The 17365-nt window shown below is 39.3% G+C and overlaps 2 protein-coding genes across 2 annotated transcripts; both read right to left on the bottom strand.

Annotated features, from left to right (window-relative positions):
• Nucleotides 1–596: 596 nt before the first annotated feature.
• Nucleotides 597–2868, bottom strand: LOC127370177 (tripartite motif-containing protein 16-like). Its single transcript, XM_051411983.1, has one exon. It carries the CDS (start codon nt 2700–2702, stop codon nt 1098–1100), a length of 1605 nt encoding a protein of 534 aa, XP_051267943.1. The 5' UTR covers nt 2703–2868; the 3' UTR covers nt 597–1097.
• A 2075-nt stretch (nt 2869–4943) lies between these two features.
• On the bottom strand, nt 4944–11212 carry txnl1 (thioredoxin-like 1). The gene is made up of 8 exons (XM_051411990.1): nt 10929–11212; nt 8790–8886; nt 7646–7819; nt 7395–7517; nt 6308–6377; nt 5974–6146; nt 5330–5434; nt 4944–5235 (listed from the first exon to the last, which is right to left on the bottom strand). Exons 1-8 carry the CDS (start codon nt 11024–11026, stop codon nt 5206–5208), a joined length of 870 nt encoding a protein of 289 aa, XP_051267950.1. The 5' UTR covers nt 11027–11212; the 3' UTR covers nt 4944–5205.
• Nucleotides 11213–17365: the final 6153 nt, after the last annotated feature.

The following is a 17365-nucleotide window of genomic DNA, read 5'->3' as shown; positions in this document are numbered from 1 at the left end:
TTAAAGTATACTGGAATAATGTGCAGTAATTAATATGAGTTGTATCCACTTTTGTATGTTTGAGTCGGTCTCAGGCTATTGTTTTTGCAGCAGTATCACCTTCTGTTCAAACTAAGAAATGAACAGCTGTTAAATATCTTCTACTTGAGTTTTAAACCAAATATCAGTCATCCCTCCATGTGCACTGGTGTGTGTGCGCTTTGATGTTAATGAATTAATTGAAGAAAAAATGTAATCAATTTGTACCATCACACTTGTAAAGATAAAGAAACAGAAATATGCTGAGTTCAAATTTACATGACACATTTTTAACTGTTGAGGGTGGCAGCTAAAAACAGTTTCACTAAACTCTTTTTTCACATATGCTTTAAACACTGACTGCACTTTGTTGTGTTCTAGGGGGGAAATGACCTCAGTTATAGCCTACTGTTACATTAGTTTAAAGTTTTCTATAGCAGCTTTGACATGATTGATTTTGTTCACACACATCCAGTCAGTAAATACTTTACCAAGCATTTCAATCAATATATCATCACACAACAGTCTGTTTAGCTATTATTTCAGCACTGTAGAGAACAATAATCAAGACTCCCCTGTTGATGATCAAATACTGGATTTACTAAAATTTTTTGAACACATTCGCAAAGTGACAGGAACAAAATGAACACATGAACATCAATTGAACATCAGCTGTCATTAAAAATAAGCATTATATTACAGCTCTATTGAGGCCCTATGGTTAAACAGAAACAGCAGAAAATATTACAGCAGCCATAAGAATAGACAACTACACTAAACTAAACTACTAAAAAACGTTAGAACAAGCATTTTGTTTCAAATATATCTAGTAATTGACATAAAAATCCTGGTTATGTCCCCACAAATAATCTATAATATAACAAAGTTCACTTTGAAATGATGCTCAGTATTAATATTTACATCTTGCTAAACATATGAAAAGTTCTGGTAACCTGCTCGTAACAAAAAATACTGTTGTGTCAAAGATTAAAAGAAGAAATCTTAAATCTTAAAATGATAAGTGTGTATTTCTTTTACTCTCATCTCTCTTACATTATCCTTGTTGTAACAATTGCTGTCTACTTGAGCTCACACAACTCAGCTGTGGATCCAAAATCCAGCTTAAGTCCAGCACAGAGCGGCTGAGTGAATGTGGTCTGGACTCTGTGGAGGAGAGTCATGGTCTCAGAGACGCTGTAGAAGGACAGAAGACCTGCCCTGTGATCCAGGTACACTCCCACTCTAGAGGACTGAGGACCTGAGACGGAAGTTTTTCTTTTGTTATGTCTGAATTCGTATCTTTTGTTGACACACTGTAATGCCCAAGACTTGTCATTGTGTCCAAATTCACTTTCATCATGTGTTCTCCTAATATCCTTGTATGTGACTGCTACTGAAACTTCAGCTCCGCTCCACTCCACCTCCCAGTAACAACGTCCAGTCAGGCTCTCTCTGCTCAGGACTTGATTCTTGTTGATGAAACTGGGTGATTTCTCGTCAGTGGCAAATAAATCTACTGCGAACGCGACTGCTGTTAATAATGTTGGTTTCATCACTGTTGCTTTTCTGTTCCCCTCAGATATTATCAAAAATGTGTTTGCTGTGTTTGGATCCAATGTGATTTGATGTGAATATTGTAAGAACTCAGCCCTGGTCTTGGGCTCTTGTGGCAGTAAAACATCCACTTCAGTCAGTGACAGTGAGATTTTTGTCCATTCCTCACTAAGCATGTCCTGTAGTTTATCTCTGGCCTCTGACACAGTCACCATCACATCCTTAAAATAGCTCAGAGGACGAATATTGATGTTGAGTGAGTCTGTAGATTCACTCATTTGAGACCATAAGGTGTAATTGTGTAGAAACTGAGTGTGGTCCTCTGTGTGTAAGAGTTGTTCCAGCTCAGCATCTTTCCTCCTCAACTCAGCGATCTCCTGCTGCAGCTTCTCCTGAAGCTCTCTGACTCTGCTCACTTCAGTTTTCTTTTGCGATCTGATCTCCTGCTTCACATCAGAACTTCTTTTCTCAATGAGATGGATCAAATCTGTGAACATCTTCTCACTGTCCCTCTCTGCTTTATCAGCAGAGCGATTGATAGCCTCCAACTCCTGCTGAAGCACCTTCACATCTTCCTCTCTGTTCTGGATTCTCTGCTGGATTCTTTTCTGACTCGTCCCAAGCTCTCTCTGCCTCTCAGTCCTTTCTAATGCTGCTACCTCATTGTGATGAAAGTAGGTATTCTGCTTCTCGGAGGGGTCAACCAGCTTGTGTTTTTCAAAGGCAGCGGATTCATAGTGAGGCTGGAGGTGTTGCTCACAGTAAGAGACCAGACACTGCAGACAGGACTTGAGAGCTTTCATCTTTCTCCCACAGCAGAAATCACAGGACACATCTCCTGGTCCGGCATAGCAGAGATCAGCTGGAGCAGCTTGAGGTTCTGTCTTCTTCAGCTCCTCCACTAAATCTGCTAACATGGTGTTTTTCACCAGGGCAGGCCTCTGTCTGAAAGTCTGTCTGCACAGAGGACAGCTGTAGACTTTCTTCTGATCTTCTTCATCCCAGTAGCTTTTAATACAGTTCATACAGTAGCTGTGTCCACAGGGAATAGTCACTGGATCCTTTAGTGGGTCCAGGCAGATCGAACAGCAGAGTCTTTCCTGGTCCATCTGAATTCCTTGCTGCGCCATTTCACCACCCAGAGACAGCGAGTGTCAAATAGTTTCCCTTCCTGATAAAATCTACCCTCTGATCTAAACCAAAACACAGTTTCGCTCGCTTGTTTACTGGCATCTGTAAAGCGGCGAATCTGTGTAGGGGGCAGAAAGCAGAAAACATCTTGACTAAAAGGGACTGGCTGTACTTGAGAGCAGGAAGAAGGAGGGGCATTTATGCATTTCAGGGAGGGTGATTTACTCACAGCAGAGTGTGTTTTTAAGCCATTATTTAGTGGTGCAACGGTTCATAGTTTATCTGTGGTCTGTATGGATAGACCCCCATGGTTTGGCATGCTTGTGAAACACTTTTACTGCTGCTTTTTAAAGTAATAATTCACTAAATCTCGATGCAGAGTTGCAGTGAAAAGATAGACAAGACAAATGCATGCTGTGCAACTGAATCACAGTGATTGGGTTAGGGCAGAGCAACTGAAAATATCCTGTAGCTATTGTACTTCGAGTCATGTCATCAATGTCATAGGGTGGAAGTCGAGGTGGATGGATGGGTCAGAAAATGTATTGAACACAGAAGACCAACTTGTTTCTTGTAATCGACTTTTTTTCCTCAATATTCTCTTATAGCTCTGTTTTGGGCCTCTCTCTAACTCCTGATGGAAATATCTGGCTCATTAGTTGCTAGATGTTTACCAGCTGTCTGGTGCTGAACAGGTAAGGTACTATGGGTTTTTAGAGTTTTTTCACTGAAAACCAAAAATTAAAATTACTCTATGAAATCAGTGAGAGTGAACCAAACCAGTAAGCACTGTTGCAGCCAGCTAAGCAATGAGCTGAAACTTGCTATAAAGTTCCATAAAGCTGATGGGAGCTGCAGCTGATAATTCTCTGTAGGTTCCAGAGCCGACTGATATGGGATTTTTGAGACCAATATTGATATTAAAGGGAAAAAACATTAGATTAGCGGCCATTATAGTGAATAGTCAGCTGGAATGACAATAGACCTTTTCTATGTGGATTGTGCACTGACATGACTATACAAATGGCTCAAAAGGCTGCTTTCTTTAAAAAAAATTACTTTATTAAAGGGTTATTTATGTTAAATATTATCTACTGGAAAAACTTCCACCAATGTATTACCACATGCATGTTTTCTGCATTATATTGCCTACCGGAAAAAATAGTTATTAATATCAGCACATTTCAGATAACATATATGCTGATACCGATATGTCTGCACTAGGCCAATATTGGCCAATATGTTGGTCGCGTTCTAGTAGGTTAATCACGAGTGACCCCTGTCACACAGTGATTATAAAATATGAATTATAGACCTACTGTTGCCAGTTTATCAAGAACTTAATAGCTTAGTGCCAAAATATATTTCTGATATAGTTTAAGAAAACATAGCAGATACTTCTGATCTTCAGCTGCTACCCACAAAGCTTCCTATTGATCATAAATGTGGCCTAACTCACTTTCAAATCTGAAAAAATAGCTTTATCAAGCATTTCCTTCATTAATTGTAGATTTTGCATTCTGCAGTGTACCTACACTATAACTCAAATAGTGTCAGATGATAACTGCAGAAACTTCTCTTTAAGTTGCACATGTAGTTCAGTTTTTCAGTCATACACTGCTCAATTTTACTACATTTACACCATTTTACTACATATTGCATATAGTGTATATATTTTTCATTATAGTCTTATATTTTATAATATTCTTATTTTGTGATTCTTTATTGTACCTTTACACTTCTGTACTTTTTGCACTACATTCCCCTATTGCTGCTGTATCTGATTTGAATTTCTCCTATGGGGAATCAATAAAGGAACATCTTATCTTATCTTAACTGAACTTCAGCCAGTTGCTGACGTTCATGGATGAAATCTTAACAATTAGGTTCATTCGGTTTTTCAGCACTGTCACAAGTTAGATTCGAAGTCCTATGATTTCTTTGAATTTTTTCATTGGTTTTTGAATTTTGATGCACTCTAGGTGAATGGGTTTCTGTTGTTTTCATATACTATATTGCGAGTTTGTACAGTATATATAGTTGTTTGCTTCATACCTCTGTATAGCCTGATCTTCTGGTGGTAAAATTGACTGACAGCACTCAAGGAGCTGTAAGCACTGTCCATACATACATATGTCCATACTACATCTACCCATGTTACTGTCTGCATACTAGATCAGTTACCAGTGCCACATTCACTGGAGGACAGCAGTTTCCACAGAGAGCTCACACGACGCACATGCCTTTGAAAAAGGATTGTGTTTATTTACAGTGATTTTCATCAGAATTACAATACAAATGACTTATAGACCGACTCTCCACAGACGGAGAATTCATTCAGAGCTTGAGGAGGTCAGCTAGAGGCTGTGTGTATGTATGTGTGTGTTTGTGGTTATTGACAGCAGAGTGTGTGTCAGCTTTGGCAGAGGGAAAGTCCATGGATGTATCTGCAGCCTCCTCTTCCTCTTCTTCTTCTTCTCACCCTCCCCTTGGTTCTCCTGCTCAGTGACTCTCTCCTTTCTTTCCCACAACCTACGGTTCAACAAAATACAATTACATGCATGAAAACAACACATTTACAAACAAACCTCAACATAAGTGAATCAAAGTTGTGACTGGCCCGTACCCTTTTGAAGTCGTTCATGTTGGTGGCCTGTACTGGAGTACCAATGAATGTCAGGTAGTTGATTTTTGTTGTCTCCTCGTCTCCTTGGTTCGACTTGACAAACAACTGGGGAGAAAAAACAAAAGACAAATAGCATCAATAAACATACTACACCAGTTAAGACGGTGTTTTCTGAAAACCTATATGACTGCTGGTACCATTTAGTGTAGGGAACATGAGTACATAAGTACCAGCAGAGAGAGGTCGTTTTCTGAGTGAAGACAGTTGATAAAACCCTTTTACTCTTGGTCCGAAAAGTAGGACCAAAATTGTTGGTTGAATGCTGATCATTCACAAATCAGAAACTCTTCCAGTGATGGGTCTGACAAATGATTTAAGGTTATGAAGTGTGAACACAAACTCCTAGAGAGAAAATCTCAGTTTAATATATTTATGTTAGATATTATATTAAATCTAATAATAAACAGATTCACTCTAACCCAGAGCAGGTGCATGTTTTACCAGCACATGTTGAAATGATGCCTACTTTGCTGCTGATGTGAGCATACTGTATGATTAGCCTTGTTGTACTGCATTAGCCAGTACCTTTCAATACATTTCAAATGAAATCTGACACTTTGTATCAGCAGTAATCTGGTCCTCACCGTAACACTCTGGACGTTCTGGAACTTGACGTAGCGCAGGGGAATCAAACCGTCGTCTTTGTAGTCTTCCTCTGACAGCTCCAGAGCCTGAGTGGCTTCACTCCGCTCGGCGTCGTCAAAACCCATCGACCGGGGGAGATTGATGAAAACCTTCACCATCTTAGGGGCTTGGGCTGACACGGAGAAGGAAGGAGGAGGCGAGGAGGGGAAATGAGGGATGGAAGGGAGGATGGAGCAAAGGATAGGATGTTAGTTATCAGGGAATGTTTCACTGAAATACCTCCAGATGATGATGATTAATACTGAAGTGTAGAGCAGCATAACAAAAACATACCAAAGTCTGAGGACAGTAGCTTCATAGAGAAAAGCTTCACAGGCTGGTTGAAGGCGATCGTAATCAGCAACTAGACAAGATTAAAGATCAGCAACACATTAGACTAATTACTAACAAATTCAACTTATTTGAGGAGTACACTGGCAGTACAAAGCGACTACCATTGGGCTGAAATGTAACATCTGTCCCTAGGTGATGAAGAAAAGTTCTGATGTAGGGGCTGGATATCAACTTGTGTTTTCGACTTTTGTCCCGTTTATATTCTTCAAAGCAAGGTTTGAAAAAAAATATGGTGCCAAGAATACGTAGACATTGAGTTGGCTATTGACCTCTTGCTAACTCCCTCCCCCAAGCAGCGACTGTCCAGTCATAGGTTAGCCACTGTTACCATTTCCCACACACATCTGGTTGCCTGCTTTCTATTAGCATTTCTCCAGGAACGTTAATACAACCAAGTATGCAAGCTAAGCAACAGGGTAACAGTATGATCTGACATTTCTCCTCATCATACTGAAGGACTAACTCGCTCTACACTGCAATAAAAAGAACAATGCTGTCTTTTAATCTATATGGATGATGATGTTGTGAGGATGTTTTTGGCTGGGACGTGTAGCTTTAGCTTTACCATCATACCTCTATTACAAGATGCAGAAAATACAGAGACAATGTTTACAACCCATTTGCAGAGGCACGGTGAGTTTGATTAGACAGCTAGCTACAGCTGATTAAAAAAAGAAGAAACTAAATGAAATTGTCAGTTTCTAAAGTTAAGATCTATTACTATTATATTCACAGAGCCTTCACTCTCTGATAACCAGTCTCATCATTATAAGTATGTCATTAGAACAACAAAAGACTAATGGCCAAGTATCAGAAGGAAGAAAACACAATACAATACATTGTAATATACAATATGTAATATACATAAAATAGGTCAGTCAGGGGTTGTCAGTTTACTTAAACTGATAACTGCCCGAATATTGGGAGTGTGAAAAATGACAACACGTATGCTTAAACTGTATACTTGATTGATTCCAAGATCACACATTTTGAGCGGGGACGGGTTGTTGGGGTTAACAGCTCGTACCTGTTCGTCACAGTCAGACTCCAGGTAGGTGGAGTCTTTGATTAAGCAGTTATCGAAGCCACAGTCGTCGCTCTCGTTCAGGCATTCACAGCCAGCTTTGCTGACAAAAGGCATGAGGTCCATCTGAAAACGAAGCAAACCAGACTTCAACTTCTATTTCAGTCTTCATTAAACATTTATGTACATATTGTATACAGTAACAGTTCTATCCATTAATATTAAGGTTTTGAAAGGTGTCATTGTCCACTCACATATCCTTTTGGGATGTCAGAGTCCTCGCTGTTTCCCGGGTCATTCTCTGTGTGCTGTTTGATCTTCTCTTCCAGACCTGCGGCGTCTGCCCCCTGATACTGATCCACCCGAACCCGGTTCCTGAAGAACAAGAACGTCGGTGTGGCTGAGATGTTGTTGGCTGCTGCTGTTGCCTGAAAAAAAAGGGGGAAAGAAGAAATGGTTTTGTAAAGTTTGCCTAAACCAGTTTCAAACTAACTACTGGATCTCCTAGTTTTCCTGATTCTAATTTCCAAGTCTGCAACGTTCACTGTTTTAGCAGGAAACCAAGCGGTTAAATTTGAATGCCAAATAAAACAGTGCGATTTCCAATTTAAGGATAAATGAAGTTGAATTGAAATGTTCTTTTTTATTATGGTCAACAAAACACCAAGAATGAACTGATCCAACTAACAAGTACTGTCTGTGTAGTTAAAGCCTGATATACTTCTTCCTCTGTGTTATAGAGCTCCATTGTTGTCCGAAAACTATTAAAAGCACATCAGTGAGCCACACTGTTGCACTGGGTAACATGTCATTATAATGAACACATACACATGCACCATTTCCTTCTGTGTGAGTAACATTTGTTAAAAACTACAGTGCGCCGCCATTTTAGGAATTTGCTGAGCCTTTTTTCACTTCCTCCAGACTACACTGACTTTACAAATCAGTATCGACGTATACGTTATCCAACTATTGTTTTCCTGGTGTATAATGCAGGAAAAAAATGCTTGTGGTAATATATTGGTGTCACTGTAAAACTGATTGTGCCGCGATTTACAATACTGTGGCAACCAGCACAGAGTAAAGCCTTGGACACACTGCTCAGGTGGGCCGCGCAGTTCCCAGCTAAAACAGACAGTGAAAAGGATCTGCACCTTTCACTACTTCTATTTCCTCAGACAGAGAAACACAACACCTCCTGTATCTGTTTCAGATTAAAAGCTCTCTGGTGTTTCTGTGGACAGAGTCTATTCATATGTTAACAAGGCTGTTATTGTACTGTATTGTATTTATCGAAGGCAGACTCAGTGTATTGAAATAATGATCAATGCCACCGCTGGGTTTTCAGAGGAAAGTGATTCGGAACCGGATGAAACCCACATGGTGGATCAGACTTACCTGACAGACATGAACATCTACTTCAAGGAAGACGACCTGTGGGTACTTGTTACTCAACATGTTGAAAGCTGGAGCTATTCTGACACAGGGCCGACACCTGAAGAGGCAGAGGAGAGTGCGTTAGTCTGTAAACTGCTCTGGTCTCAAGTAGTCTAAAGGAATGATTATTCAATTCATCAACAAATCGGTTGAATTAAAGAAACAATTGAACTGTTTCAGTGACTTATACAGTAAAAAGCTACACTTTAGCTCCAGCTTGTCAAATGTGCAGATTTATTGCTCATCTGTGTTGTATACATTACATTTTGAGGTTCCTGCACTGTTGCCATGCTTCACTGTATCTCATAAAACCTAGGAGGAACACTAAGAATCTGATCATCATGTGTATACTGTCATTCCAGCTTTTAGTATCTAACAGTGTCCAATACTGACAATTTAGTTACAACACAAAATGTAGTGGTTATAGCCCAGGCAGACTTTTAGGGCATAGTTTTAAAACAAATCCACCAACATCTGATCTCAGTCAATTTTTACAACAACAAAGAATATTAACAAACATTTTGGTACGGATCCCATGATTACTTTCTTTTTTTAAAAACTGGACCAAGATATGTACTGGGCAGGACGCTGTACAGTTGAAAATTAACTTAACAGTGCTCTCTGGTGGACAGACTATGTAGTTGAGACATTTTTCCTCAATGAAAGATATCTATGAGATTTCTGTACAGACATTTATTACTACTTATTGGTTGACAAACAAAACATTTCAGATTTCAAAAACTTCCTAAGAACTACTGCTGTATTATGGTATCTCATCCACTATTACTTTAAACTTTAAAGTCCACACTGGAATTTTATCATTTCCTTTACAGAACTTGAGGTACTAGCTGAGCTAGGCACAAATCCACTGTAACTTTTCAAATCAGTCAGAGTCTGACGCTACAGCGCAGGTTTTACTTATCATACTACTTTGTCATTAGTCACTGCTGCTGGTCATTTATTTTCCAGGAAAACACATCTAGACTAATAGGTTAGGAATGGCAGATCTTCATAGTTTCTGACACACACATTTTCTAGACTGTTACAATATAGATTCCCCCCAAAAATCGGTGTTTTTTTCTAGGTCCAGTATAGCCATTGTGCAGACCTAAGAGACATTTAATAAAGTATTCCTGTGGGATAAAACGAGTAACCCCTAGTGACTAATGACTAATAGTATGATAGAGAAATGGCTGTATCTCATAAACTACAAGGAGTTACCATTCAGTATCAATAATATGTGCTTTGATCCATAGTAAATATTTCTGAACATGATATTTAACATGTAAGGTGAAACATATATTTGTAATTCTTTTTGTTTTTTAAAGAAAAACCACTCTCTACCAATTTAAGCATGTTGAATATGTAATATGAAAAATATGTATCTATCATGTCATGTCTGGGGTGTTTCCACAGCAACTTTTAAACTCAAACTATAAATAGATTTTTTTTTATAAATGCCCATCACCTCTTACCAGAATTCAATCATGAAATTGCTTACTTTCTCTGACCTCTCATAAATCCCACAAAGTGTTTCATTTAATAACAGGATTAGATTCAGCAAAACTTTAGAAGCTTTCGGATTTTAAAAGCTGTAAATAGAACACAATTTGATGTAATCTTATCAAACTTAACAGCCCGACACACTTGGATCAAAGCCTCGTACCAAGTCCAGCCAAAGAGTGACTAAAGACACAGGACTGCTACAGTGGGGGTAAAATACAACAGGTTATGGTCTAACGTTTGTGTCTGTATTGGTGGTCATGCTGCTGCTTTTTCCTGGTGGTCATCGCAGACTAACTAACCAACACACCACTGGGTCTCAGGACACCTTAGCAGCCAACTTACTGTAATACTGCTATGTCATTGTAAGCAACACAGCTAGTTAGCTAACCCCTGCTAACGATAGCATGCTAACCTAGCTTTCCTAGCAATGAGATCTGCTCTCGTGAGACAATGTAACTAGTCAGCTCGTGTCAGCTGCCCAAAATAGTTCAACAACGAGCTCTGAGTGTTTTCCAGTCTCATGTCGAGAGAAGAGGCTAACGTGCTAAACGCCCAGCTAGCCGCGAGGCCTCGAAGCCGGTTTGGTGATCTTACCCAGCCATTGTGAACTTCACCACGGCGAGCCTGGAGCCGGCGGCCGCTAGCTCCGGCTGGAAGTCCGGGTCGCTCCCGATCACTTTAACGCCGACCATGGTACAGTTTGCGGCTGGGGTGCGGACTGGTTACTCCGGGTAATGTTCAGGACAAGAGACTGGCCAACCTAACGAATATAACGTGTTGTGTTTTTAGCTTTCTGTCAGTGTATTAGCTCACTAGCTGCTCCGCTGTGTCTGAGCCACACTACAGGTACAGTGCGCTGCTTCAGGATGTGGACTCCTGATTGGCCAACCACCACAGGAAAGGCGGGGTTTTTCTTCTTCTTCTTCTTTTGTGCTTTTTGTCAGTTTAGAAGCTTCTAGGCGTTTTACTGCCGAACACAGGATAAAGAAGAAAGAAACTAAAAGTGCTCCCCGCTTCAGTGTTATATTTCCAGCGTTTATAAAACATGTTAGGCAGGACTGCTACAGGAGTCCAGCCCATCAGGACATTTCACTGTCTGTCAACTCTTATACAACAAATAGCGCCCTTTGTGTCTGAGCAATCCCTTCTTTTTCTCTCCATCGTATGCTCTTAAATTCCACTTCACCAAGAGCAACTTTAATGTTAATTTCTCCTTTCATTGAGGTTGACTTTGCAATAGCCTACATTCTGGTTTTTCATTTCCCTGAATCCCAGCCAGCTTTTCCATTAACCCAGGGTAAATGTACCATACAGCCCATCTTCCCAAGTCTAATCAAAACTGTGAAAATCTCATTCCTGTAGTCCAGCTTTGAATCTGTGCTCATGGAGTTCCATCTTTTTCTTTAGTTTTTTTGTTACTGTAGAAATGAGTAATGCTGTTATACTTAAACATATAATGAAAGGGACACTCCGGTGAGTCATATTGTATTCAATAAAGTTGAAGGACTCACAAGACAGATAAGAAAAGTGGTCCAAATTGAAGCAATACAGGCCTTGCTTTGAGTGCCTATTCTATAAAAGCCTTACATCGTAAGCAGTTGTTTACGATTACGCTATTGTGATCCCTGGAGGTGGCTCGTTATATTTCCACTAAAAATAAAACAAACAAACAAACAAACAAACAAACAAGAATATTCAGTTTATATATTGGGTCTTCAAAATGGTCTCTGAAACTATAAGCCTGGGATAGCTTGTGTCATAAAATGAGAAAATGAAAACTTTGGTGTACAGTAAATCCATCATTAGAAAGGTTAAATACTGACATAGGTCGAGAGAGTAACGTATGTGGCACACTGTGTCTGCCCGATGATGATGTAAAAGCATTGTACAATTAATAGTAAGTTATATATGTTTTTATTACTTTCTTAAGTGCTGTGACAATGGCTAAAACATGTCTGTTACTCACTGTGGTCAAGCTGTACTGTAAAGTCAATACACCTGTATATTCCCTTTCATTTTTACAACAAAAAATAAAGTGTATTGCAGCAGTAACCTTCATTTACTCATGGTAAATATGCAAGCCCTCTTTACCAATGTGTCCTTTTTACAAAAACATGGTTTAGAGATACAATAATATGGTTAGTGTTGATTGTAAGAATATTTATGACACCAAAGAACTACCTTTGAGTACTACAAAGCTTTAGAAAGCCGCAGACAAGATTTCTACAAAATCTTCTTTAATAGTCTTTATTGTCCAAAAATAGCAAATTCTATTTTTCAAACACTATTTTGATTCAGTTTATCAAGATAGCTCACAGGTCAAGAAAAACAAACATGGACTTTGTTAGAGTTATACTAATCAACTGAGCAGCAACATGGACTCAGTTAGGAACCTGTCATAATGAAAACACAAACAGAACCTAAACGGTCTGGGTTTGATGAATTTTGGTTACCACTGAATCCAGAAGACATTCTGAATGACAAATAACAAAAAAAAAAAAAATACAAGCTTGCTGAAATTACTTGTTAAAAATTAGGAAGCAGCAAACAGAGTGCCTAAAGTCCTAGTTGCTATGACTTTCAATTCAGTTCATTTCAGTTTCATTTGTATAGCGGCAAATCATAACAGAATCATAACAGAAGTCATCTAGAAGTCTCTAGGACTGCCTTCTTTCATTTACGTAATATTACAAAAATTAGACACATCCTATCACAGACAGATGCAGAAAAACTAATCCATGCATTTGTTACTTCAAGGCTGGATTACTGCAACTCTTTATTATCAGGTTGCCCCAATAAGTCCATTAAAACGCTCCAATTAATTCAGAACGCTGCAGCACGAGTACTGACAGGAACTAGAAAAAGAGATCACATCTCTCCTGTACTAGCTTCTCTGCATTGGCTCCCTGTAAAATGTAGAATAGAATTTAAAATCCTCCTCCTCACCTATAAAGCTCTTCATGGTCAGGCCCCTTCATATCTTAAAGAGCTCATAGTACCCTATTACCCCACTAGAACACTACGTTCTCTGAATGCTGGGCTACTTGTGGTTCCTATAGTCTCTAAAAGTAGAACAGGAGCCAGAGCCTTCAGTTACCAAGCTCCTCTCCTGTGGAACCAGCTTCCAGTTGTGGTTCGGGAGGCAGACACCCTCTCCACATTCAAGAGTAGGCTTAAGACATTCCTCTTTGATAAAGCTTAAAGTTAGGGTTGGATCAGGTGAGTCCTGAACCATCCCTTAGTTATGCTGCTATAGACCTAGACTAACGGGGGATTTCCCATGGTGCACTGAGCTCCTCCCTTCCTCTCTCTTTCTGCACTCATTCATGTTCCATTAATGCATGTTACTAACTTCACTTCTTCCCCGGAGTTCTTGTGCTTTCTCGTCTCGCAGGTTCTTGTCGATCCTGGTGGAGCCTCCTGCCATGGTCCTGCTAGATTGCCATTGCCAATACTGTTGTTGCTGTGCACCTGTCTGTCTCTCTCTCTGTCTCTCTCTCTCTCTCTCTCTCTCTCTCTCTCTCTCTCACCCCAAGTGGTCGAGACAGACGACCACCCACCTAGAGCCGGAGGATCTGTCCTAGGTTTCTGCCTTTTAACAGGCAGTTTTTCCTTGCCCTTGTCGCCAAGGGCTTGCTCATGGTGGTACTGTTGGGTCTCTGTAATTAATGTTATAAAGAGTTCGGTCTAGACCTGCTCTATTTGAAAAGTGTCCTTAAATAACTTCTGTTATGAATTTGCGCTATACAAATAAAATTGAATTGAATTGAATTGAATCTCAGTACACTTTTCAAATAGAGCAGGTCTAGACTGTACTCCTTATATGATTATTTACAGACCAGCCAAACAGTTCCCACCATGAGCAAGCACTTGGCAACAGTGGCAAGGAAAAACTTCCAGGCATGTACAGGCTTTAAACATGTCTTTTGTTAAGTTGTCATAATTGTATTGTTGATAGGCACATTATATAAATAATTTATTAATTTGACAATAAAGCCACTAGATATAATTAGATATAAGTCTAAGCCATTTCTTTACATTGGGTACATGTTAGATAACTCCTCTTTTTTGGTTGAATACATCCTTGCCTTTTTTGAACAGTGCATCAAATCTGAGTTCCCTCACCTCAGGGCTAGGGTCCTCTGCCTGTCCTTATGCCCTCAGTGCGGCTGCCTCTTGAACATATTTCTACTTTTTAGTAGGACAACTACTAAATATTGTATCCTCGAGGTATCCTTGAACATAATACTGAACCCCTAATTTGCTCCCGATGCTGTGTATGAATGAATTACTTTCTGTTTGTCATCACTGTATCAATGTGGGAGAATGTGGCATGTAGTGTACAGTGCTATCTGCAATCAACTCATCAACCAGTATAACTGTATATCTACTCTGGTTCTCCATCTACTTGGTGCCAGATCGTCAGCAACTGTGGAAATTTAAGATGAAACCCTGGGTGCAATTTTGTTTTACAATTAGCCATGACCAAAGGTAATATTTTATAATGACAACAACCCAACATCCTTTCGAAACCTCAAAGCAGTCATATGAACCGCTATCTTGCTATTCCAGTTCATTATTTATCTTTTATAAGCTACTCTTTGTGCTCTTGTTATTTTTTATTCTGCCCTTTCTGTATGCTGTTGCAAACTGCAATTTCCCCATTGCGGGACAAATAAAGGTTTTCTTATCTTATCTTATCTTATCTTTTTCTTTAAAAAAGATCGGTAAAACTTCTAATGCAAAACGGTTATCTCATGTCATGTCACCTTAAAACTATATTGTTTTTGCTAATTGACAAAATAATTACAGTTTAAATGTCTGAAGTTTTAATTGTCTTACCTGGACATCTAATGTTATGCACCAGACTGCCTGTTTAGCAGTGAGCCGACAGGATGTGGAGTCTTATATCGGTGGTCAACCATGTGCATAGATTATAATAGCCTATTGAACCTACTGGTAGGTATAGCAGGCCCCTTCTGACCCATATCTATGAGGCTGAGGCCCACTAATGAGACCCATTCAATATTCAATTAGGGTTTTTTATTTACTTTTTTAATTTTTATTTTCAGCTTCTTCATACTTCTACTCCACAGCAGTTCAGATGTATATGTTGTACTTTTTAATGTTTATAACAGGTTTCCCAGGGTTTAGAAGAGCTTTTACTGTTATTGTTATTCTTCTTTTTCTTTCTTTTTTTAGCTTGTGTTGTGGTGTATGTATTTTACTGTTAAGTCCTGAGTAAGTATTATCGGATATTTTTTTATTTTACTTTGTTCAAGAGGGTTAGTATATTATTTGTTTTATATTTATTCTGACTTTTATTGCCTTTAATGGATAGTGAGAGCTGAAGAGTGACAGGAAAGGGTGGGAGAGAGAGAGAGAGAGAGAGGGAATGACACGCGGTAACAAACCAAGGGCTGGGCCACTGCAGTAAGGATGCAGCCTTTGTACCTGAGGCGCCAGCTCTACCAGGTGAGCTATCTGGGTGCTCCGTTTAGAGGACATTTAATATTATAATATAATAATAACGACAAATGGAATGGTTAGTTTAAATTGTGATATTACAATGGAATGCAATGTCCACATCCAATGGTGATGGCACAATGGAATGGAATGTTCACATCCATTTGTGATGTCACAATACAATGTAATGGTCAGTTCAGATTGTGATGTCACAATGGAAAGCAATGGTCAGTTCAGACTGTGATTTCAGAATTAGGAGTGGGATGAAACAGATGAATGGAATGGAATGTTCATTTCAAATTGTGATGTCACATTAGAATGGAATCTTTACACCTAAAGGTGATGTCACAATAGATTGGAATGGTTAGTTCCAATTGTGATGTCACAACAAAATGGAATTTGATATTCAAAAGTGATGGAATGTAGACATTTAAATGAAATGGAATGTTGACATTCAAATGTGATGTCACAATGGATTACAATGGTCAGTATGAAACGTGATTTCACAATTGAAGACAATGCTCAGTTGAAGTTGTGATGTCAAAATGTAAAGAAATGGTTATCCAATCCAATCCAACTTTATTTGTTAAGCACTTTAAAACAACCAAAGTTGACCAAAGTGCTGTACAGGAGAATAAATAAGACATCATAAATAAAAGACATAACAGCTCACATGAGGCGCAAAATAACATATAATACAACAATAAAATGAAAAGACATAAATAAAAATAATAACCATGCAATAACAAGCAATCAAAAAATAAAAATAACAAATACAAAAAATAAATCAAGTAAATAAAGTCGACATCTTACTAGGTGTCAAAGGCCACAGAGAAGAGATGGGTTTTAAGACTGGTTTTAAAAACAGACAGAGAAGAGGCCTGTTTAATGTGCAGAGGCAGATCATTCCATAATTTAGGAGCAGACACAGCAAAGGCACGGTCCCCTCTGAGCTTCCGCTTAGTTTTAGGCACACTCAGGAGCAGCTGATCATCTGACCTGAGGGGGCGGACGGGTATATAGGGGTGTAGAAGCTCAGATAGGTAGGGCGGGGCAAGACCATTTAGGGATTTAAAAGCAAATGAAAGAATTTTAAAATGGATCCTAAATTGAATAGGCAGCCAGTGGAGTGAGGCTAAAATGGGGGAAATGTGCTCATGTTTACATGTGCCAGTTAAAAGACGTGCAGCAGCATTCTGTACCATCTGAAGACGGGCGATGGAGGACCCACTAACCCCCACATATAGTGCATTACAGTAATCCAGCCGAGTGGTAACAAAGGCGTGGATTACCGTCTCAATGTGCTGCCTTGATAGAATTGGCTTTATTTTGGCCAGCTGCCTCAAATGGAAAAAGCTTGATTTGACAACAGCCTTGATCTGACTGTCAAACTTAAGCTCAGGGTCCACTTTAACCCCTAGGTTTGTGATGCTAGGTTTAATATACTGGGCCAAGGAACCCAGATCTACAAGGGGGATCCCTGTGGTGCCACCAAAAACCATCACTTCTGTCTTTTTATCATTGAAATTTAAAAAGTTCAGAGTCATCCAGGCCTTTATGTCATC

Source organism: Dicentrarchus labrax, unplaced genomic scaffold (assembly GCF_905237075.1).
Source record: "Dicentrarchus labrax unplaced genomic scaffold, dlabrax2021, whole genome shotgun sequence".
In the NCBI taxonomy this organism is placed as follows: Eukaryota; Metazoa; Chordata; class Actinopteri; family Moronidae; genus Dicentrarchus; species Dicentrarchus labrax.
This window is presented reverse-complemented; position numbering and strand designations above follow the sequence as displayed.